Source organism: Oncorhynchus mykiss, chromosome 18 (genome assembly GCF_057628025.1).
Source record: "Oncorhynchus mykiss isolate SJ-2025 chromosome 18, ASM5762802v1, whole genome shotgun sequence".
NCBI lineage: Eukaryota > Metazoa > Chordata > Actinopteri > Salmoniformes > Salmonidae > Oncorhynchus > Oncorhynchus mykiss.
Genome location: NC_143039.1, coordinates 12,115,636 through 12,138,696, shown reverse-complemented (window position 1 = coordinate 12,138,696; position 23,061 = coordinate 12,115,636). Strand labels below are relative to the sequence as shown.

The 23,061-nt window shown below is 40.7% G+C and overlaps 1 protein-coding gene across 5 annotated transcripts in view; it reads right to left on the bottom strand.

Annotated features, from left to right (window-relative positions):
* The window catches only part of LOC110516278 (uncharacterized), a 249,588-nt gene extending 227,105 nt beyond the window's left edge, over positions 1 to 22,483 (bottom strand). For 2 of the 5 annotated variants that reach the window (XM_090207051.1, XM_036951128.2), the window contains exons 1-2: positions 3,500 to 3,620; positions 304 to 546 (exon numbers count right to left, since the gene is read on the bottom strand). In XM_090207051.1, the coding sequence (XP_090063177.1) occupies positions 304 to 406 (103 nt within the window). In that variant the 5' untranslated portion in view covers positions 407 to 546; positions 3,500 to 3,620. Of the gene's footprint in view, positions 1 to 303; positions 547 to 2,857; positions 2,992 to 3,499; positions 3,621 to 7,273; positions 10,880 to 19,641; positions 19,891 to 21,674; positions 21,855 to 22,395 lie in introns of those variants that run through there. The other 3 variants (XM_036951113.2, XM_090207050.1, XR_016488233.1) reach the window with 3 other exon arrangements.
* Positions 22,484 to 23,061: the final 578 nt, after the last annotated feature.

Here is a 23,061-nt window from a genome sequence, read left to right as displayed (position 1 = left end):
TGATATTCTGTGCAGCAAACAAATTATAATTCAATATTGACAGTGATGATGCCATGGCCTATTTTGAAATGAGGTATACCTAACTTGGTGATTGAGGGTATTAAACATTTTCAACGTTCTTGAGACAATGTGTGGGCAAAGGCAGGAGTTACAAGTTTAAATAGTTTTTGCTTCGCTGTGAAGTCTTGAGTTGTTCAGGGATGTGTGATGTCAGAATTACAGAATTAAACCTAGCAATAGACTGGTCATAACTTATGGAAGTCTAATATACGAAGATAACTTATAGATAGAAACAGCTCTTACCATGACTAACAGATGTCCCAATCTTCTCCTCCTCTTCTTCATCTTTAATGATGACATTCAGCTCCAGTGTTTGACTGCAGTCTTCCAGCTTCACTGATGCCATCTCTGGATCCTGCAGTGCAAACTGGGCTCCACTGTCACAATCAGGACCCAGTGACTATAGGTTTGGACTCAGTGTGGAAGGAGAGAAGCGGGCTGTGTTTGTCCTCACTGTTGATGTTACTGGCCTCAGACTTAATCGGTCTGTAGTAATAAAGACAAACGGACACAAAAGTTATTTTCTTGACAGTTCTGGCACGTCATTCTGTAAAAATATTTTCTATTTTTTCTTGATCAATTATCTAATTTCAGTAGATCGGGTAGCTAATCCCTGACAAAATATTAATTCACATCAGACACAAAGTACACATTTTAAATTGCACAACATAAGTGCACTTAATCTATCGTAGACTTCCTAAATCCCACATAAATCCCTATTAACTTCTAACACACCCTCCCCTTCCCCAAAAACCCTCCCACACCCCCCAATAAACTTTATCAAGAGAACCCTTTCTGCGTTTGTAAACATTGGGGTTTATATCATGCTGAGAACCCACGCCCAGGTTATCCAGCTTATCAAAAACCATACCGACAGTAACATCTGTTACCCCCAACAACTCTGATGCAGTTTACAAGATAACTTTCAACCTGGTATTTCTGCTTTACACAATCCAAGTTGTTGATAAGCTTACCAATGAAAGCTATGAAGTACATTTTATTCACAACTAAAGTATCCTTTGTCACAGCACATTTATGGGCACAAGATTTCTGAACAGGCCTCGAAACCATGTCAGGACTATTAGAAAGACCAGTTCTAACAGTAGGTCCTCTTACTACAGGACCAGCCATGGTAGCTCCATCAGTCTGACAGTAGGTCCTCTTACTACGGGACCAGCCATGGAAGCTACATCAGTCTGACAGTAGGTCCTCTTACTACGGGACCAGCCATGGAAGCTCCATCAGTCTGCACTGTAGTTCCACCAGTCTGTCTTACAGCCTCTGCATATGATACCTCATGACAGATTCTATATCTCTGAGCATCTCTCTGCACCTGGCATCCACCAAATGCTGCTCTTTGTCCTCCACACAATTGCAACACTTAACTGTCACATTGCTCCAACATTTACTGTAATCATGTTCCCCACCACACTTGGCACATCTTTTCACTCAACAGCTACATGTCCAATTCTTTGGCATTTAAAAACACTGATGATTCACTGTTGCTGCTCCAGTTTCAACTGTTCTGCCTGCTGTCATGGAACCCTGACCGGTTCACAGGATGAGCTACCTGTCCCAGACATGCAGTTTTCAACTCTCTAGAGACAGCAGGAGCGGTAGAGAAACTCTCAATGATCGGCTATGAAAAGCCAACTGACATTTACTCCTGAGGTGCTGACCTGTTGCACCCTCGACAACCACCATTATTATTTGACCCTGCTGGTCATCTATGAACATCTCCACCCAGCACAGCCAGAAGAGGACTGGCCACCCCTCATAGCCTGGTTCCTCTCAAGGTTTCTTCCTAGGTTCTGGCCTTTCTAGGGAGTTTTTCCTAGCCACTGTGCTTCTTCACCTGCATTGCTTGCTGTTTGGGGTTTTAGGCTGCGTTTCTGTACAGCACTTTGTGTTATCAGCTGATGTAAGAAGGGCTTTATAAATACATTTGATTGGTTGATTGATGAGGCTGGGTCAAATTCTCTGACATTGAAGCTAAGGAATCCTATTCTGTACTTTTCCAGACAAAACCTTCTAACATCTCAACAGCACTGATAAGCTTTCACTTCTTTAACCCTCTTTCCTACTGATCAACCTTTAGGCTTCAACCACTCTGTCCCCCTTCACATGGTCTTTAACAATATCATCCATGGACATAGATATTGGGACCTCAGAGATTATTACTCCCTTCAATTTAGCATCAGCTCCAGGGTCATGGCTTCTGAGCTTCGTCCCATTATGATTTTCCAATTGAAGAATCTTCCCTTGCTGAACCTGACCAGCACAAGATATTAACAATCTACCACATTCAATGTTTTATTTCACCTTTACTTAACCAGGTAGGCTAGTTCAGAACAAGTTCTCATTTATACGGCTGCATCCCAGTTTAACTTCACCTCTTTTTATGGCCTTGGTTAATCAGGGTGTGAATGAGGCCCTGTAGTCTCCTCAAACACCATCCCAACTTTCCACTCTAACACATTATTACTCTAGCTCCCTACCTTGGGCCTCTAGTTACTATACTACATGCACCCCTGCTTCCAGTATCATTATCTCTGTTCTTCCTATGTCTTCCCACTACAGAACATTCACATACTAGGCCCTCATCCTCCCGCTCCATATCATCAGAACTGTCCCCCACATTGATCGCATTCCAGCACAGCTGTTGCTTCTCAAACTCTCCATTTCCATTGTTTCAGGGGTGTCAAACTCATTCTATTGAGGGCCAATTCTCATCAGGTTTTCCTTTCAATTAAAACCTAGACAATCAGATGAGGGGAGTTCCTTTCTAAATAGTGACCTTAATTCATTAATCAAGTACAGGTGTGGAGCGAAAACACCCAGACACTTGGTCCTCCATGGAATGAGTTTGATACGTGCTCCGATTCATCTGCATTAATCGACGCCATTCCATGCAGTTGGCCTCTCTCTCCAAATGGTGAAGGATAACTTCAGCTAGCTTCCCTCTATTTTGACACTTCATCACACAGCCTCATGTCGCCATTTCACCACGAGCAAACTCCTAGAAAGACGACCGAAACCGTTGAAGCCGCCATTTGACTTGCCTCGTCCGAATCATCCTGATCTCGCGAGCTTACATTGACGAAACAGTGTATGTAAACTCGCGAGAACAGGATGGTTCGGACGAGGCTATTTACCAGCTCATAAACATTTTACACAAAACCAAGAACATGTAAAAACGAACTTAAATAAATGGAATCTTTATGAAATGACTTTGACGAAATTATGTACATACACTAAGACAAACCCAAAGTCTATCTATGTGACTTGTAAAATCGTTTTTAATCACGTTCTTCACTCACTCGGTTCGACTCCAAAATAACACATACAATTAACACCATTACCAGGCGTGAAACGGATTTGTTACCTAGCATGTTATATATTCTTTCGACATTAGAAAGTTAAACATGCTATTACATACCTACAATGATACATTTTAAACGGACATAACAACACAGTTCTGTCGTTTCTACCCGGAACTTCCTGTTCCAAACTACGAAATGTGCATCAGCGTCATCTTGTTCTCTGGTGTACTGACATATGCACAACTATAACGTGTCTGCCACCACCTACTGTAAGGTTAGTAAACTGTAGAAAAAGATACACGTCCAATGTTGAAAAGGGGAGGGGGAACAACGACATCAAAACCAAATACACAAATATATCAATAAAAACTTCCCACTCGTTCAGTCACAGTCCGATTCAAATCACATCCCTACACAGTCTCATGGGCCTCGTAGGGAGGAACATCTTCAGTCAGTATTCCCTGCAATTAGTGGTGTAAAGTACTTAAGTACAAATATTTAAATGCCACATCAGTACTTTTGGGTGTCAGGGAAAATGTATGGAGTTTTGGGAGTATCTGTACTTTACTTTTGATATTTTTGACAACTTCCCCTTTTACTTCACTACATTCCTAAAGAAAATAATGTACTTTCAACTCCATACATTTTCCCTGACACCCAAAAGTACTCGTTAGATTTTGAATGATTAGCAGGACAGGAAAATTGTTCAATTTGGGCATGCATCTGCATCTGCAGATCTGATCTGTCGCACTCACTAAACACAAATGCTTTGTTAGTAAATTATGGGTGTGATCTTAAATTCAATCTGGAGTGCCAGAGTGCGCTTGGTCGTTCGTAAATTCAGAGCGTTGTCAGACTGTCAGTTCGTATCGCTCTCGGAGCGTTCAGAGACAAACTGGACGCTCTGGCGGAGGAGGAGGGTTGATTCAAGCGTTCTGACCTCACAACGGCAGTCAAGCATCCAAGATAACTGGTTAGCTACTTTCAGTACAAATGAGAGAACTCTGACCATTTTACTCGCCTTAGCAGAGCTGGTTAGGCTGTGTTCATGTTATCCAGAGCATTGGTGACTTTAACTGTGCTACACGCAACAATTTAATTATGCTTTTTTTTCCCGACGTTTACTGACACCGGCCGTATTCAAGGGGTGTCGGACGTTTGTTTTTCATCAATTATTCTGCCCTCTGGCACTCAGACGAGAGTGGTCTGAAATCGGAGTATATAGCCAGAGCGAATTTAGGAACGCAGACTATGTCTGAGTGTTGGAGTGTGCCCCTTACAGGTTAGGATAATTAAAGTGGCAATTTAGGTGAATTACCGTGGTAGGTTAGGAGACTGAGGTTAAGGTTAGGAAAAAGGTTAGGGTTAGCTACAATGTAACAGATATCAACAACAGTTGTCCCAATGCAAAAGAAACGGCCACGGACCAATGGGGAGCATCAATTGGTTTAAAGTAGATATCATGAAACACCCGATATCAGAGAACGCCCCTAATTGCGGTCTGCAATTACACCTCTTTCGGATCAAGGGGCCAGGCTTCCAGTCTGTAAGCATGCTTTCCACTGTGCTCAGAGGGCATTTTCGGTACTGTAGTTCAGCTGAAGCACGGCCCCATTCCCATTGACGGCCCCATAGCGAAGTCAATTTCTTTTTTAAACAAGACAAATTAATCATCAAATTTGGAAACAAAACATCCATTGAATTATTCAAGTAATTGCCTTAGTCGTATTTTTTTCCCATCACTCACAGCAAAGGTTAACCATTTTAGATTCATGATGTGAGGTGGGTGAGATTATGCCACATGCAGATGCTGAAGGGAAAACACACCTCTTGATCTGCGTGTTTATAATGTAGATCAAGGAGCAGCCTCGTCTCATAGACTAGATGTAACATAGAAAGTATAATCCGGGACTCTCAAAACAAAATGATATGTTACATTATGGTTCCATAAGACAGATGGTGACTTAATAAATGGAATTTGGTGGTGCTGTACTGTAACAGCGATCTGAGCCAGTTGAAAGTATTGACAACATGGATATATTGTTGGTGACTGTGTGCTCCTTCATTAATTTTGTGTTTTTTATTATTTTACTTCTGGTACCCTCCTACCTGAGAGGCATGAGGCCTGTGTGGAGTTGCACTGTTAAAATCATCCCAGTGTGGAGATGAAACACCTGTGGGTTGCTCTGTCCTCTCTGCTCTACCTAGGTGTTTTAATGTTGGTAATAGAGATAATACTAATACAGAGATAACCACTGCTCTAATAGGTGTTGTAATGTTGGTAATACTAATACAGAGATAATATTAATAGAGATAACTACTACTCTACCTAGGTGATTTAATGCGGATAATACTAATACAAAGATAAGCATTGGACATGCATTTTCCATTATGCCATTGTCTGTACCACTATAGATCCATACATTTGTAGTTTGAAGCATATACAGGGCATTATACAGTGGGGCAAAAAACGTATTTAGTCAGCCACCAATATTGCAAGTTCTCCCACTTAAAAAGTTGAGAGAGGCCTGTAATTTATCATAGGTACACTTCAACTATGACAGACAAAATGAGAAAAAAAATCCAGAAAATCACATTGTCGGATTTTTAATGAATTTATTTGCAAATTATGGTGGAAAATAAGTATTTGGTCACCTACAAACAAGCAAGATTTCTGGCTCTCTCAGACCTGTAACTTCTTCATTAAGAGGCTCCTCTGTCCTCCACCTGTATTAACGGCACCTGTTTGAACTTCTTATCAGTCGTCCAGGTTAGGGAGGGCTTGGCCGGTAGGGATTTCCTTGTCTCATCGCGCACCAGCGACTCCTGTGGAGTCCAAGGTTGCCAGGTGCACGGTGTTTCCTCCGGCACATTGGTGAGGCTGGCTTCCGGGTTGGATGGCGCTGTGTTAAGAAGCAGTGCGGCTTGGTTGGGTTGTGTATCGGAGGACGCATGACTTTCAACCTTCGTCTCTCCCGAGCCCGCACGGGAGTTGTAGCGATGAGACAAGATAGTAGCTACTAAACAATTGGATACCACGAAATTGGGTAAAAAAAAATATATTTAATAAAAAAATAATTGTAAAAAAGGATTTGCCAGTAGATTGTCAACTTGATTCATGATGATGACTGCTAGCTCAGATGTTGAAAGTACGATGTTGACATGATCAGTCCAATCAAAGCAACTGTAGATATAACATGATTTTATGTTATTTTATCTGTGGACAATGACCTTGAGCCTTCTTGGATGGGCACTTCTAATGTAACTCTATGGCAGCATCCAAGGGGCTTGAATTTTCAAGTTCTACCCTTAGACTTGGCAGTGACACCTTGTCCCCATGAATGACAGGACACTGAGCCAATCACGGCGCAAAGCTCAGTATTTTCTGCTGGCTTGCCCCACCTCCACAGAAAGCACTGAGCTGGCTGAAACACTTTTTGCAGCTGCCTTACTCAAGAAAAACAAAAAAAAGAGACCATGTCTGTATGCGGCTTTAAAAACAACAGCAGAGTCCCATCTGCCCATCTGCCCGAAAACGTCTGAAATCCTACGTCTTTAAAGTGTATCCCCCCCAAAAAATCCAAGTAATATTAATGATGTGACACTTGTCCTACTTACACTGACTAAGTGAGGAGAAATGTGTTAACTGTGATATGTGGTTGTCTCACATGGCTATCTTAAGATGAATGTACTTAATGTGCTGGTGACATCACAGGGTCAGAGAGAACTCCTGACTGTAGTCATACAAAAACACTCCAGGCACTCAGCCCATAAGAACCATTCATACTGTCAGATCTAATATGAAGAACTGAATACAACCATAAGAACCATTCATACTGTCAGATCTAATATGAAGAACTGAATACTAAAGAGAAGAAGAGGTTGACCAGTACATATTCATGTAACTTTATTTTTCATTGGCAGATCAATAAAGTTTGCTTCAATGCAGTTATCCAAACACATTCATGATCAGTAACTAAAATAACTCATCTAGTTTGAAAGACAATTAATAAACACATGGATTAATTTCATAAACTGTGTATCATTAAATAAAGTTGTAAAATAATCCCTCCAAACTAGTGGTGAAAAGTGATCATCACACCATTTCTATCTGATACATGTTAGGGGCGGAAGGTACAGAGGGACAACTTGGTCTCAGAGCAAAACATATTATGTATTACAAAAACATCCGTGCCACTCCATTTAGTATGTTAGGTTACATTACAATACCAATAAAAACTGAACTAAAATATAAACTAAACATGTAAAGTGTTGGTTTCATGAGCTGAAATAAAACATTCTAGTAATGTTCCATGTACAGAAAAAGCTACTTTCTCTCAAATGTTGTGACCAACTTTGTTACTATCCCTGTTCGTGAGCATTTCAGCCTTTGTCAAGATAATTCATCCACCTGACAGGTGTGGCATATCAAGATGTTGATAAAACAGCATTATCATTACACAAGTGCACCTTGTGCTGGGGGACAATAAAAAGCCACACAACACAATGTCACATATATCTCAAGTTCAGGGAATGTGCAATTGCATGATGACTGCAGGAGAGAATTCAATATGTATATCTCTACCATAAGCCACCTCTAACGTCCTTTTAGAAAATTTGGCAGTACATCCAACCGGCCTCACAACTGCAGATCACATGTAACCACGGCAGCCCAGGGCCTCTTCACCTGCAGGATTGTCTGGGAGGGGGCTGAGTAGTATTTCTGTCTGTAATCAAGACCTTTTGTGGGGAAAAAGTCATGCTGATTGAATGGTCCTGGCTCCCAAGTGGGCCTATGCCCTCCCAAGTCCCACCCATGGCGGAGCCCCTGCCCAGTCATGTGAAATCCATAGATTATGGCCTCTTATTTAAAATGACTGATTTCCTTATACGAACTATACATCTTTGAAATTGTTGTGTTTAAATTGTTCAGAATAATACGACTTCTAGGAAGTATCGTATGTTAAGAATTACAATTCTTACGTTATTTTACGCATTGCTATTCATACAATATGTTACGAACTTGTAATATGTAAGATATGCTAACATACTAAGTAGTTACATGCTATGTTACGAATTCCAATTTGTTGTTGCTAATGTTAGCTAGGTTAGGGGTGAGGGGTTAAATGGTTTTAGGGGAAAGGTTAGCTAACATACTAAGTAGTTGCATGCTAAGCTAACATGCTAAGTAATAGCTAAAAAGTAGTAAGTAGTTGCAAAGTTGCTGATTAGCTAAAATGCTACAGTCCTCCTTGATGAGATTCTAAACACAGCAGCCTTTGGCTAGAAGTTTGAGTTACACGCCCACCCTTCCACAGAGCAGGAGTAAGACTTCTCTCCTGTGTGACTACATTGGTGTGTTAAGTTGCTGTGGTGAGAGAAACTCACGAAAAAGTCAGAGCAGACGTAAGCAGGCTTCTCTCATGCGTGTGTTCTCTGATGAACTATTAGCTCGGTGGCTGTTTTGAAGCATTTTACACAAACAGAGCAGGAGTATGGCTTCTCTCCTTTATGTATATGTTGGTGTGTGTTTAAGGTATCCAGTCAAGAGAAACTCACCCCACAGTCAGAACAGGAGTAAGGCTTTTCTCCTGTACGTGTTCTCCGATGAACTTTTAGCTTAGTTGATGTTGTGAAGCATTTTCCACAGTCAGAGCAGGAGTATGGCTTCTCCCCTGTATGTATACGTTCATGTGATTTTAAGTTGGAAAGTTGCGAGAAACTAGTTCCACAGTCAGAGCAGGAATAAGGCTTCTCTCCTGTGTGTGTTCTTTGATGAACTTTAAGCTCATTTGATGTTTTAAAACATTTTCCACAGTCAGAGCAGGAATAAGGCTTCGCTCCTGTGTGTATACGTTGGTGTGATTTTAAGGTGCCCATCTGAGAGAAACTCGCCCCACAGTCAGAGCAGAAGAAAACCTTCTCTCCTGTATGTATACGTTCATGTGATTTTAAGTTGGAAAGTTGCGAGAAACTAGTTCCACAGTCAGAGCAGACGTAAGGCTTCTCTCCTGTGTGTGTTCTCTGGTGAACTTTTAGCTCAGTTGATGTTTTGAAGCATTTTCCACAGTCAGGGCAGGAATAAGGCTTCTCTCCTGTGTGTGTTGTCTGATGAACTTTTAGCTCATTTGATGTTTTAAAACATTTTCCACAGTCAGAGCAGGAATAAGGCTTCTCTTCTGTGTGTGTTCTCTGGTGAACTTTTAGCTCATTTGATGTTTTAAAACGTTTTCCACAATCAGAGCAGTAATAAGGCTCCTCTTCTGTGTGTGTTCTCTGATGAGCTTTTAGCTCATATAATGTTTTAAAACATTTTCCACAGTCAGAGCAGGAGTATGGCTTCTCCCCTGTATGTAGACGTTCATGTGATTTTAAGTGGGAAAGCTGAGAGAAACTAGTTCCACAGTCAGGGCAGAAGAAAGGCTTCTCTCCTGTGTGTGTTGTCTGATGAACTTTTAGCTCATTTGATGTTTTAAAACATTTTCCACAGTCAGAGCAGGAATAAGGCTTCGCTCCTGTGTGTATACGTTGGTGTGATTTTAAGGTGCCCATCTGAGAGAAACTCGCCCCACAGTCAGAGCAGAAGAAAGGCTTCTCTCCTGTATGTATACGTTCATGTGATTTTAAGTTGGAAAGTTGCGAGAAACTAGTTCCACAGTCAGAGCAGACATAAGGCTTCTCTCCTGTGTGTGTTCTCTGGTGAACTTTTAGCTCATTTGATGTTTTAAAACATTTTCCACAGTCAGAGCAGGAATAAGGCTTCTCTCCTGTATGTATACGTTGGTGTGATTTTAAGATGGAAAATTTAGAGAACCTAGTTCCACACTCAGAGCAGGAATAAGGCTTCGCTCCTGTGTGTATACTTTGGTGTGATTTTAAGTTGGAAAGTTGCGAGAAATTAGTTCCACAGTCAGAGCAGACGTAAGGCTTCGCTCCTGTGTGTATACGTTGGTGTGTTTTTAAGGTGCCCAGCTGAGAGAAACTCGCCCCACAGTCAGAGCAGACGTAAGGCTTCTCTCCTGTGTGTGTTCTCTGGTGAACTTTTAGCTCATTTGATGTTTTAAAACTTTTTCCACAATCAGAGCAGTAATAAGGCTTCTCTCCTGTGTGTGTTCTCTGATGAACGTTTAGCTCATATAATGTTTTAAAACATTTCCCACAGTCAGAGCAGGAGTATGGCTTCTCCCCTGTATGTATACGTTCATGTGATTTTAAGTGGTAAAGCTGAGAGAAACTAGTTCCACAGTCAGGGCAGAAGAAAGGCTTCTCTCCTGTGTGTGTTGTCTGATGAACTTTTAGCTCATTTGATGTTTTAAAACATTTTCCACAGTCAGAGCAGGAGTAAGGCTTCTCTCCTGTGTGTATTTTTAGGTGTATTTTTAGCTTTGATAGAAATGGGAAAATCTCTTCACAATGTGGGCAGTGATGAGACCTCTTAGCTCTCTGATCTTCCTGCTGTTGCTCTCTGGATGTGGAGAATGTCTCAACATGGTATCCTGTGTGAACATCAGAAAAAACAGTCACTTGGTGTGATATACATGTTATTCAAATGTATTTTATGAAGCCCTTTTTACATCAGTAGTTGTCACAAAGTGCTTAACCTGTCTGGTTCAAATTCCATAATTAAAATTATTTTACACCATTTTAAAGACAAACTTCTTATAAATCCAGCCACAGTGTTCGATTTCAAATAGGCTTTACGGCGAAAGCACACCAAACGATTATGTTGGGTCAGCACCTAGTCACAGAAAACCATACAGTCATTTTCCAGCCAAGGAGAGGTCTCATAAAAGTCAGAAGTAGCGATTAAATTAATCACTAACCTTTGATGATCTTCATCAGATGGCACTCACAGGACTTCATGTTACACAATAAATGTGTGTTTTGTTCGATAAAGTTAATCTTTATGTCCAAAAACCCCATTTGAAATTGGTGTGTTGTGTTCAGAAATGCATTGTCTCAAACAAACATCCGGTGAAAGTGCATAGAGCCACATCAGAAATACTCATCATAAACATTGATAAAAGATACAAGTGTTAAACATACGAATACAGATAAACTTCCCCTTAATGCAACCGCTGTGTCAGATTTCAAAAAGGCTTTACGGCGAAAGCACACTCTGCGATTATGTTAGTTCAGCGACTGGAAACAGAAACCCATACAGCCATTTTCCAACCAAGGAGAGCTTCACAAAAGAAAGAAATAGCATTAAAATGAATCACTTACCTTTGATGATCTTCATCTGGTGGCACTCCCAGGTCTCCATGTTAGACAACAAATGTTTGTTTTCTTCGATAAAGTTCATCTTTATGTCCAAATACCTCCGTTTTGTTGGTGCGTTTAGTTCAGAAATCCAAAGGCACAAAGCGCACTCTCGAAAAGTCATAAAGTACAATAAAAGATGGTAGAAACATGTCAAACGATGTTTAAAATCAATCTTCAGGTTGCTTTTGTCATAAATAATCAATAATATTTCAACCGGACAAAAGCTTCGTCAATGGAAAAAGGTAAACAAGAAATGCGCGCTCTCGATCATGTGTCTGGCTCATATGGATGGAAATTTCCACTGTCCTCTCATTGAAAGCGGTGTATCTCCCTCATTTTTCAGAGTAAAAGCCTGAAACAATGCCTAAAGACTGGTCACATGTTGAGGAAGCCATAGAGATCTGAAACAATGCCTAAAGACTGGTCACATGTTTAGGAAGACAGATTTCCACTGGGTCTTTGTATGGTGGATAGGCTTTCAATGGAAAAACAGCCTTTCAAAATAATAGTACTTCCTGGTTGGATTTCTCTGGCTTTCGCCATATCAGTTCTGTTATACTCAGACATTATTTTAACATTATTTTAACACTGTTTTCTATCCAAATCGAGTAATTATATGCATATCCTAGCTTATGGGCCCAAGTAGCAGGCAGTTTAATTTGGGCACGCTTTTCATCCAAAATTCCAAATGCTGCCCCCTACCCCAGTGAAGTTAACTTCTTTGGGGTAGGGGGCAGTATTGGGTAGCTTGGATGAAAAACGTGCCCAAATTAAGCTGCCTGCTACTCAGCCGAAAAAGCTAAAATATGCATATAAATAGAACATTTGGATAGAAAACACTCTGAAGTTTCTAAAACTGTTTGAATGATGTCTGTGAGTATAACAGAACTCATATGGCAGGCAAAATCCTGAGAAAAATCCTACCAGGAAGTGGGAAATCTGAGGTTTGTAGTTATTCAACTCAGCTCCTATTGAAGATACCGTGTGATGTTAGTTATTTTTCACTTCCCAAGGCTTCCACTAGATGTCAACAGTATTTAGAACCTGTTTTGAGGATTCTACTCTAAAGGAGGGGCTCATAAGGGCTCTATGAGTGAGTGGTCTGGCAGAGTGCCACAGCCTTAGTAGCTACGTTCCACTTCATTTGTACAGACAAAGGAATTGTCCGTTTGGAACATTAATGAAGATTTATGTTAAAAACGCCCTAAAGATTGATTCTAAACATCGTTTGACATGTTGCTACGGACTGTAACATAACTTTTTTTGACTTTTCGTCTGAAACTAGTGAACGCGCTTGGTGAGTTTAGATTGTGTACTGAATGCGCCAACAAAAGGAGCTATTTTGAAATAAATGATGTACATTATCGAACAGAACAAGCACTTATTGTGGACCTGGGATTCCTGGGAGTGCATTCTGATGAAGATCATCAAAGGTAAGTGAATATTTATCATGTTATTCTGACATCTCGACTCCAACATGGCAGACATTTTTTTGGCTTGATTTTGTTGTCTGAGTGCCGTACTCAGATTATGCTGTGTTTTTGAAATCGGACACAGCGGTTGCATTAAGGAGAAGTGTATCAATAATTCCGTGCATAATTATTGTATTTTCATCAACATTTATTATGAGTATTTCTGTAATTGATGTGGCTTTCTGCAAAAATCTCTGCATGTTTTGGAACTACTGAACGTAACGCTCTATGTAAACTCAGATTTTTGGATATAAATATGAACTTTACCGAACAAAACATACATTTATTGTGTGACATGATGTCCGAGGAGTGTCATCTGATGAAGATCATCAAAGGTAAGTGATTTATTTTATCGATATTTCTGCTTTTTGTGACTCCACTCTTTGGTTGGAAAATGGCTGAATGCTTTCTGTGACTTGGCTCTGACCTAACATAACATATGTTCTGCTTTTGCCGAAAAGCGTTTTTGAAATCGGACACTGTGGTTGGATTAACGAGGATTTTATCTTTAAAATGGTGTAAAATACTTGTATGTTTGAGGAATATTAATTATGGGATTTCTGTTTTGAATTTGGCACCCTGCAGTTTCACTGGCAGTTGAAAGGTGGGACGCTTGCGTCCCAAACGGTCCCAGAGAGGTTAACAGAAACCCAGCCTAAAATCCCCAAAGAGCAAGCAATGCAGATGTAGAAGCACAGTGGCCACAAAAAAACTCCCTAGAAAGCAGGAAGAAACCGAGAGAGGAACCAGGCTCAGAGTGGTGACCAGTCCTCTTCTGGCCATACCGGGGGACAGAGCAGAGTGGTTTGAGCAACCGAAAGGTTGCAAGATCGAATCCCCGAGCTGACAAGGTAAACATCTGTCGTTCTGCCCCTGAACAAGGCAGTTAACCCAATGTTCCTAGGCCGTCATTGAAAATAAGAATTTGTTCTTAACTGACATGCCTATATCCAAACGCTAGCAAGACACCGACGACAACATCCGGTGAAATTGCAGAGCGCGAAATTCAAAATACAAAAATCGGAATATTAAAAATTCATGAAAATACAAGTGTCTGACATAATTTAAAAGCTTCTTGTTAATCCAACTGCGTTGTCAGATTTGAAAAAGGCTTTACGGAGAAAGCATACCATGCGATTTTCTGAGGACAGCACCCCAAATCAAAATACTTTTTCAACCAGCACAGGTGTCACAAAATCACAGAGCAATTTAAAAAATCACTTACCTTTGAAGATCTTCCTCTGATTGCAATCCCAAGGGCCCCAGCTACACAATGAATGGTCGTTTTGTTCGATAATGTCCTTCATTATATCCCAAAAATATCAGTTTAAATGGCGCGCTTGATTCAGTAGGTCACTCGTTCAACATGCACACAAACGAATCCTAAAGGTTACCGGTAAAGATCGTCCAAAAAAGTCAAACAACGTTTCTAATTAATCTTCAGGTATTCTAATATGTAAATAAACAATAATATTTAAGATGGAGAATAGTGTGTTCAATAGCAAAGATAAATAAGAAGAGCGCACTCTCGTTGATGCGTGCAACATGACTACTTTTCGAAACGGGGGACATCTTGGAAAAACTACAAATACAAATTTTTCAAAAAACAAGCATGAAACCCTTTCTAAAGACTGTTGACATCTAGTGGAAGCCATAGGAACTGCAATCTGGGTCCTATCAATTTGAATATCCCATAGGCAAGCATTGAAAAAACCGGTGACCTCAAAAAATAAATATTCCGGATTAATTTTCCTCAAGGTTTTCGCCTGCCATATCAATTCTGTTATACCCACAGACATTATTTTTACAGTTTTAGAAACTTCAGAGTGAAATTCCGGACAATAACCAGTATGCTAAGAAAGTTAAACAAAGGTTAAACATTATTTTATTTTTAAATACACTACGATTAGTGGTGAAATAAATGAATAAATTCTAAAATTACAAATGTCCATGTTTTTGAAAGAATAGCACGTTTTTTGTCCAATCAAAGTGATCAGAAATACAGTGTAGACATCGTTAATGTTGTAAATGACTATTGTAGCTGGAAACGGCTGACAATCTCGTACAATGCTGTGTACTACTCTCTTCACAGAACAGCGCAAACAGTCTCTAACCAGAATAGTGTCTAGAAGGCCAGCATCCCGGAGTCGCCTCTTCACTGTTGACATTGAGATTGGTGTTTTGCGGGTACTATTTAATGAAGCTGCCAGTTGAGGACTTGTGAGACGTCTGTTTCTCAAACTAGACACTCTAAAATACTTGTCCTCTTGCCCAGTTGTGCACCGGGGCCTCCCACTCCTCTTTCTATTCTGGTTAGAGCCAGTTTGCACTGTTCTGTGAAGGGAGTAGTACACAGAACTGCACGAGATCTTCAGTTTCTTGGAAATTTCTCACATGGAATAGCCTTCATTTCTCAGAACAAGAATAGACTGATGACTTTCAGAAGAAAGGTCTTTGTTTTTGGCCATTTTGAGCCTGTAATCGAACCAACAAATGACTCAGATACTCAACTAGTCTAAAAAAGGAATGTTTTATTGCTTCTTTAATCAGCACCACAGTTTTCAGCTGTGCTAACATAATTGCAAAAGGGTTTTGTAATGATCAATTATCCCTTTAAAATGATAAACTTGGATTAGCTAACAACATGCCATTGGATCACAGGAGTGATGGTTGCTGATAATGGGCCTCTGTACACCTATGTAGATACTCCATTTTAAAAAATCATCCGTTTCCAGCTACAAGTCATTTACAACATTAACAGCGTCTACACTGTATTAATGATCAATTTGATGTTATTTTAATGGACAAAAAAAAACATACTTTTCTTTCAAAAACAAGGACATTTCTAAGTGACCCTAAACTTTTCAACGGTAGTGTATGTATTCATTTCAGTAGGCTGTATGAGAATCAAACTATTCTAAAACTGGGTAGTACAACCTCTAGGATACAGATGGAGTTATAAAATAGTTCAGTTAGAACATTGGGGTAGAAATTCTCGTGACAAAGGGTTAGTAACTACACAGACTCATTTCATAGAACTTCAAAAAACACTGGCAGTTTGTCTACTTCACTTCTTTAGTCTACACTCTGATCACTCCAGATAGCCCAGTGAATAAAACAAATGCTGGCAATACTGGTGTCATCCATACAAGTCTTAGTAGCATGAAATAACGTCTACAATGCATTCAAAAATTCTTCAGACCCCTTGACCTTTTCCACATTATTTTACATTAGTCTTATTCTAAAATTGATTAAATTGTTTTTTTCCCCTCATCAATCTACACACAATACCCCATAATGACAAAGCAAAAACAGTTTTTTAGAAATAACTGAAATATTACATTTACGTAAGTATTCAGACCCTTCACACAATAGTTATTAAAGCACCTTTGGCAGCGATTACAGCCTTGAGTCTTGTTGGATATGAAGCTACAAGCTTGGCACACTTGTATTTGGGGAGTTTTTCCCATTCTTCTCTGCAGATCTTCTCAAGTTCTGCCAGGTTGGATGGAGAGCGTCTCTGCAAAGCTATTTTCAGGTCTCTCCAGAGATGTTTGATCGGGTTCAAGTCCGGGCTCTAGCTGGGCCACTCAATGACATTCAGAAACGTGTACCGAAGCCACTCCCAAGTTGTCTTGGCCAAAGCGTTCAATCTTGGTTTCATCAGAACAGAGAATCTTGTTTCTCATGGTCAGAGTCCTTTAGGTGCCTTTTGGCAAACTCCAAGCGGACTGTCATGTGCCTTTTACTGATGAGTGGCTTCTGTCTGGGAACTCTACCATAAAGGCCTGATTAGTGGAGTGCTGCAGAGATGGTTGTCCTTCTGGAAGAGTCTCTCATCTCCATAGAGGAACTCGGGAGCTCTGTCAGAGTGACCATCGGGTTCTTGGCCACCTCCCCGAACAAGGCCCTTCTCCTCCGATTGCTCAGTTTGGCCGGGTGGCCAGCTCTAGGAAGAGTCTTGGTGGTTCCAAACTTCTTCCATTGAAGAATGATGGAGGCCTCTGTGTTCTTCGGGACATTTAATGCAGCAGAAATGTTTCGGTATCGGTACCCAGATCTGTGCCAACATAATCCTGTCTCTGAGACAAATCCATCGACCTCATGGCTTGGTTTTTACTCTGACATGCACTGTCAACTGTGGGACCTGACATAGACAGGTGTGTGCCTGTCCAAATCATGTCCAATCAATTGAATTTACCACAGGTGGACTCCAATCAAGTTGTAAAAACATCTCAAGGATAATCTCATAGCAAAGGGTCTGAAAACTTAAAAACATAAATAAGCAATTGTAATTTTTTTTTACATTTGCAAGAATTTCTGAAAACCTGTTTTCGCTTTGTTATTATGGGATATTGTGTGTGGATTGACGAGGAAAAACATGTCATCAATTTTAGAACAAGGCTGTAACGTACCAAAAATTGACTTTTTCCACATGACTTGACTTTTTCCACATTTTGTTATGTTACAGCCTTATTCTAAAGTTAAATAAAAAAATATCCTCAGCAATCTACACACCCTCATAATGACAAAGCTAAAACAGGTTTAGAGATTTTTGCAAATTTATTTAAAAAAAATTAAAAACAGAAGAACAAGACAGACTCAAAATTGAGTTCAGATGCTCCCTGTTTCCATTGATCATCCTTGGAAATGTTATATAAATAATCTAATATCAAGCATTACTAGCAGGCCAATGCTCTGGTTAAACCGGATGTCCTCAGATAACTCTGGGCTCAGTGTCCTCAGTCAAGTCTAGAGCCTACGTGCAATAACATGATTATCCGAAGGACACACAGCTGCCATCACGCAAATATACTCCCCTGTAAACTACAAAGAACATCCTGCAACACTAACGAGCTTAGAGTGCCAAACTATCTCACTGACATTGACCCTTGCATGCACTCCTGCAAAGACAGGAAACACCTGAGCCTAAAGCAGACATTACCATCCCCTAAATCCACGCTTCCTTGACACACATTCATTTCATGAGCACTGTACACTCACACTCTACCCCCCCCCCCCCCCCCCCATTGGTCAGGTGCCAAGAGCAAAGGACATTGCTGTGCACCAATGGCGCCCCTGCTCTGGCTAGAGCAGGCCCGCCTCCAACTCTTCGGGACCAGTCAGAAGACCAACACGACGAGACTCCACCTACATTATTCTGTGTATACATTCTGCTGTAAACTCTGGCTAAGCACCCCTTTCTGGGCTGACTCCTTCTGAGCCAAAGGAATAGAGTCCGTGCACGTTAAACTGCAGGACAAGATATATTTTGACTCAATAAACTGCCTTTTTGCTATACTTGATTACACTCTGTCCAGCGTCCATGATTTGGTCTCACTCTCCTGTTTTACAACACCAACAGAAACAGGGATGATTTATGAAACATATGAAATATGCACTACTGTTCAAACGTTTGGGGTCACTTAGAAATGTCCTTGTTTTGAAAGAAAAGCACATTGATTGTCCATTAAAATAACATAAAATTGATCAGAAATACAGTGAAGACATTGTTATTGCTGTAAATGACTATTGTAGCTGGAAACGGCAGATATTTTATGGAATATCTACATAGGCGTACAGAGGCCCATTATCAGCAACCATCACTCCTGTGATCCAATGGCACGTTGTGTTAGCTAATCCAAGTTGATCATTTTAAAAGGCTAATTGATAATTTGATAACCCTTTTGAGGGCCTCCCGGGTGGCGCAGTGGTTAAGGGCGCTGTACTGCAGCGCCAGCTGTACCACCAGAGACTCTGGGTTAAGAAGCAGTGCGGCTTGTTTGGGTTGTGCACCGGAGGACGCATGACGTTCAACCTTCGTCTCTCCCGAGCCCAGGTGTTGTAGGGATGAGACAAGATAGAAGCTACTTAACAATTGGAATCCACGAAAAAGGGGTAAAAAAAAAAAAAAAACTTTTGAATTTATGTCGCTGAAAACTGTGGTTCTGACTAAAGAAGCAATAAAACTGGCCTTTACAACTCTGCCTAGAAGGCCATCATCCCGGAGTCGCTTCTTCACTGTTGACGTTGAGACTGGTGTTAAGTGACCCCAAACTTTTGAATTGAGCTCAGGTGCATCCTGTTTCCATTGACCATCCTTGAGATGTTTCTACAATTTGATTTATAAAATATTAAATATATATGTATCAGATATAAATCATCAGGATGTGGTAGTCTACTGGTTATGTTCAACACTTCTCCAATCGTTGTTGAGATCTGATATTCTGTGCAGCAAACAAATTATAATTCAATATTGACAGTGATGATGCCATGGCCTATTTTGAAATGAGGTATGCCTAACTTGGTGATTGAGGGTATTAAACATTTTCAGCATTCTTAAGACAATGTGGGCAAAGGCAGGCGTTACAAGTTTTTAAATGTTTTGCTTCGCTGTGAAGTCTTGAGTTGTTCAGGGATGTGTGATGTCAGAATTACAGAATTCAACCAAGCAATAGACTGGTCATAACTTATGGAGGTCTAATATATGAAGATAACTTATAGATAGAACCAGCTCTTACCATGACTAACAGTTGTCCTAATCTTCTCCACCTCTTCTTCATCTTTAATGTTGACATTCAGCTCCAGTGTTTGACTGCAGTCTTCCAGCTTCACTGATGCCATCTCTGGATCCTGCAGTGCAAACTGGGCTCCACTGTCACTATCAGTACCCAGTGACTGTAGGTTTCTACTCAGTGTGGAAGGAGAGAGACAGGATTGGTTTGTCCTCACTGTTGATGTTACCGGCTTCAGACTTAATCTGAGTCGGTCTGTAGTAATAAAGACAAACGGACACAAAAGTTATTTTCTTGACAGTTCTGGCACTTTACTCTGTAAAAATATTTTCTATTTTTTCTTGATCAATTATCTAATTTCAGTAGATCAGGTAGCTAATCCCTGACAAAACTTCATTCACATTAGACACAAAGTACACATTTTAAATTGCACAACATAAGGGCACTTAATCTATCGTAGATTTCCTAAATCCCACATAAATCCCTATTAACCTCTACCACACCCTCCCCTTCCCCAAAAACCCTCCCACACCCCCCAATAAACTTTATCAATAGATCCCTTTCTGTGTTTGCAAACATTGGGGTTTATATCATGCTGAGAACCCACGCCCAGGTTATCCAGCTTATCAAAAACCATACCGACAGTAACATCTGTTACCCCCAACAACTCTGCTGCAGTTCCAAGTTGTTGATAAGCTAACCAATGAATGCTATGAAGTACATTTTATTCACAATTAAAGCATCCTTTGTCACAGCACATTTATGGGCACAAGATTTCTGAACAGACCTCGAAACCATGTCAGGACTAGTAGAAAGACCAGTTCTGACAGTAGGTCCTCTTACTACAGGACCAACCATGGAAGCTCCATCAGTCTGACAGTAGGTCCTCTTATTACGGGACCAGCCATGGAAGCTCCATCAGTCTGCACTGTAGTTCCACCAGTCTGTCTTACAGCCTCTGCATATGATACATCAAGACAGATTCTATTACTCTGAGCATCTCTCTGCACCTGGAATCCACCAAATGCTGCTCTTTGTCCTCCACACAATTGCAACACTTAACAGTCACATTGCTCCAACATTCACCGTAATCAAGTTCCCCACCACACTTGGCACATCTTTTCACTCAACAGCTACATGTCCCATTCTTTGGCATTTAAAAACACTGATGATTCACTGTTGCTGCTCCAGTTTCAACTGTCCTGCCTGCTGTCATGGAACCCTGACCTGTTCACCGGACGTGGTACCTGTCCCAGACCTGCTGTTTCCAACTCTCTAGAGACAGCAGGAGCGGTAGAGAAACTCAATGATCGGCAATGAAAAGCCAACTGACATTTACTCCTGAGGTGCTGACCTGTTGCACCCTCGACAACCACCATTATTATTTGACCCTGCTGTTCATCTATGAACATCTCCACCCAGCACAGCCAGAAGAGGACTGGCCACCCCTCATAGCCTGGTTCCTCTCAAGGTTTCTTCCTAGGTTCCTGCCTTTCTAGGGAGTTTTTCCTAGCCACTGTGCTTCTACACCTGCATTGCTTGCAGTTTGGGGTTTTAGGCTGCGTTTCTGGACAGCACTTTGTGACATCAGCTGATGTAAGAAGGGCTTTATAAATACATTTGATTGGTTGATTGGTGAGGCTGGGTCAAAATCACTGACATTGAAGCTAAGGAATCCTATTCTGTACTTTTCCAGACAAAACCTTCTAACACCTCAACAGCACTGATAAGCTTTCACTTCTTTAACCCTCTTTCCTACTGATCAACCTTTAGGCTTCAACCACTCTGTCTCCCTTCACATGTTCTTTAACAATATCATCCATGGACATAGATATTGGGACCTCCGAGATTATTACTCCCTTAAATGTAGCATCAGCTCCAGGGTCATGGCTTCTGAGTTTCGTCCCATTATGATTTTCCATTTGAAGAATCTTCCCTTGCTGAACCTGAACCAATGTTTTATTTCACCTTTATTTAACCAGGTAGGCTCGTTCAGAACAAGTTCTCATATACAAGGCTGCATCCCAGTTTAACTTCACCTCTTGTTATGGCCTTGGTTAATGAGGGTGTAAATGAGGCCCTGTGGTCTTCTCAAACACCATCCCAACTTTCCACTCTAACACATTACTCGCAGACACTTGGTCCTCCATGGAATGAGTTTGACACGTGCTCCGATTCATCCCCATTAATCGACGCCATTCCATGCAGTTGGCCTCTCTCTTCAAATGGTGAAGGATAACTTCAGTTAGTGTCAAAATAGAGGGAAGCTATCACACAGCCTCATGTCGCCATTTCACCACGAATAAACTCATAGAAAGACGACCGAAATCGTTCCCGCCATTTGACTTGCCTCGTCCGAACCATCTCGATCTCGCGAGCTTTCATTAACAAAACAGTGTATGTAAACTCGCGAGAACAGGATGGTTCGGCCGAGGCTATTTACCAGCTCATAAACATTTTACACAAAACCAAGAACATGTAAAAACGAACTCAAATCAGTGGAATCTTTATGAAATGACTTTGACGAAATTATGTACATACACTCAGACAAACCCAAAGTCTAGTTATGTGACTTGTAAAATATTTCTTTACACATTTTACGTACATTTTTTTAACACGTTCTTCACTCACTCGGTTTGACCCCAAAATAACACATACAATTAAATCCTTTACCAAACGTGATAATACATTGACGGATTTGTTACCTATCGTGTTATATATTCTCTCGACATTAGAAAGTGTAAACATGCTATTACATACCTACAATGATACATTACAAACGGACACAACCACTATCGACTTCACAACACAGTTCTGTCGTTTCGACCCGGAACTTCCTGTTCCCCACTACTATAGCGCAGCAGCGTCATCTTCTTCTCTGGTATACTGACATTTACACATATATATAACGTGTCTGCCGCCACCTACTGTAAGGTTAATAAACTGTAGAAGAAAATACATTTCCTTTACGGAAAAGGGGAGGGGGAACAACGACGTCAAAACAAAATACATAAATAGATAAATAACAACATCCCACTCGTTCAGTCACAGTCCGATTCAAATCACATCCCTACACAGTCTCATGGGCCTCGTAGGGAGGAACATCTTCAGTCAGTATTCCCTGCAATCAGTGGTGTAAAGTACATAAGTACAAATATTTAAATGCCACATCAGTAGTTTTTGGGGGTATCTGTACTTTACTTTTGATATTTTTTGACAAATTCTACTCCACTACATTCCGAAAGAAAATAATGTACTTTCAACTCCATACATTTTCCCTGACACCCAAAAAATGTTCTCGTTACATTTTGAATGATTAGCAGGACAGGGAAACATTTCATTTAGTAACTAACTAACTTTGTTAGTAAATTATGGATGTGATCTTAAATTCAATCTGGAGTGCCAGAGAGCGCTTGGTCGTTCGTA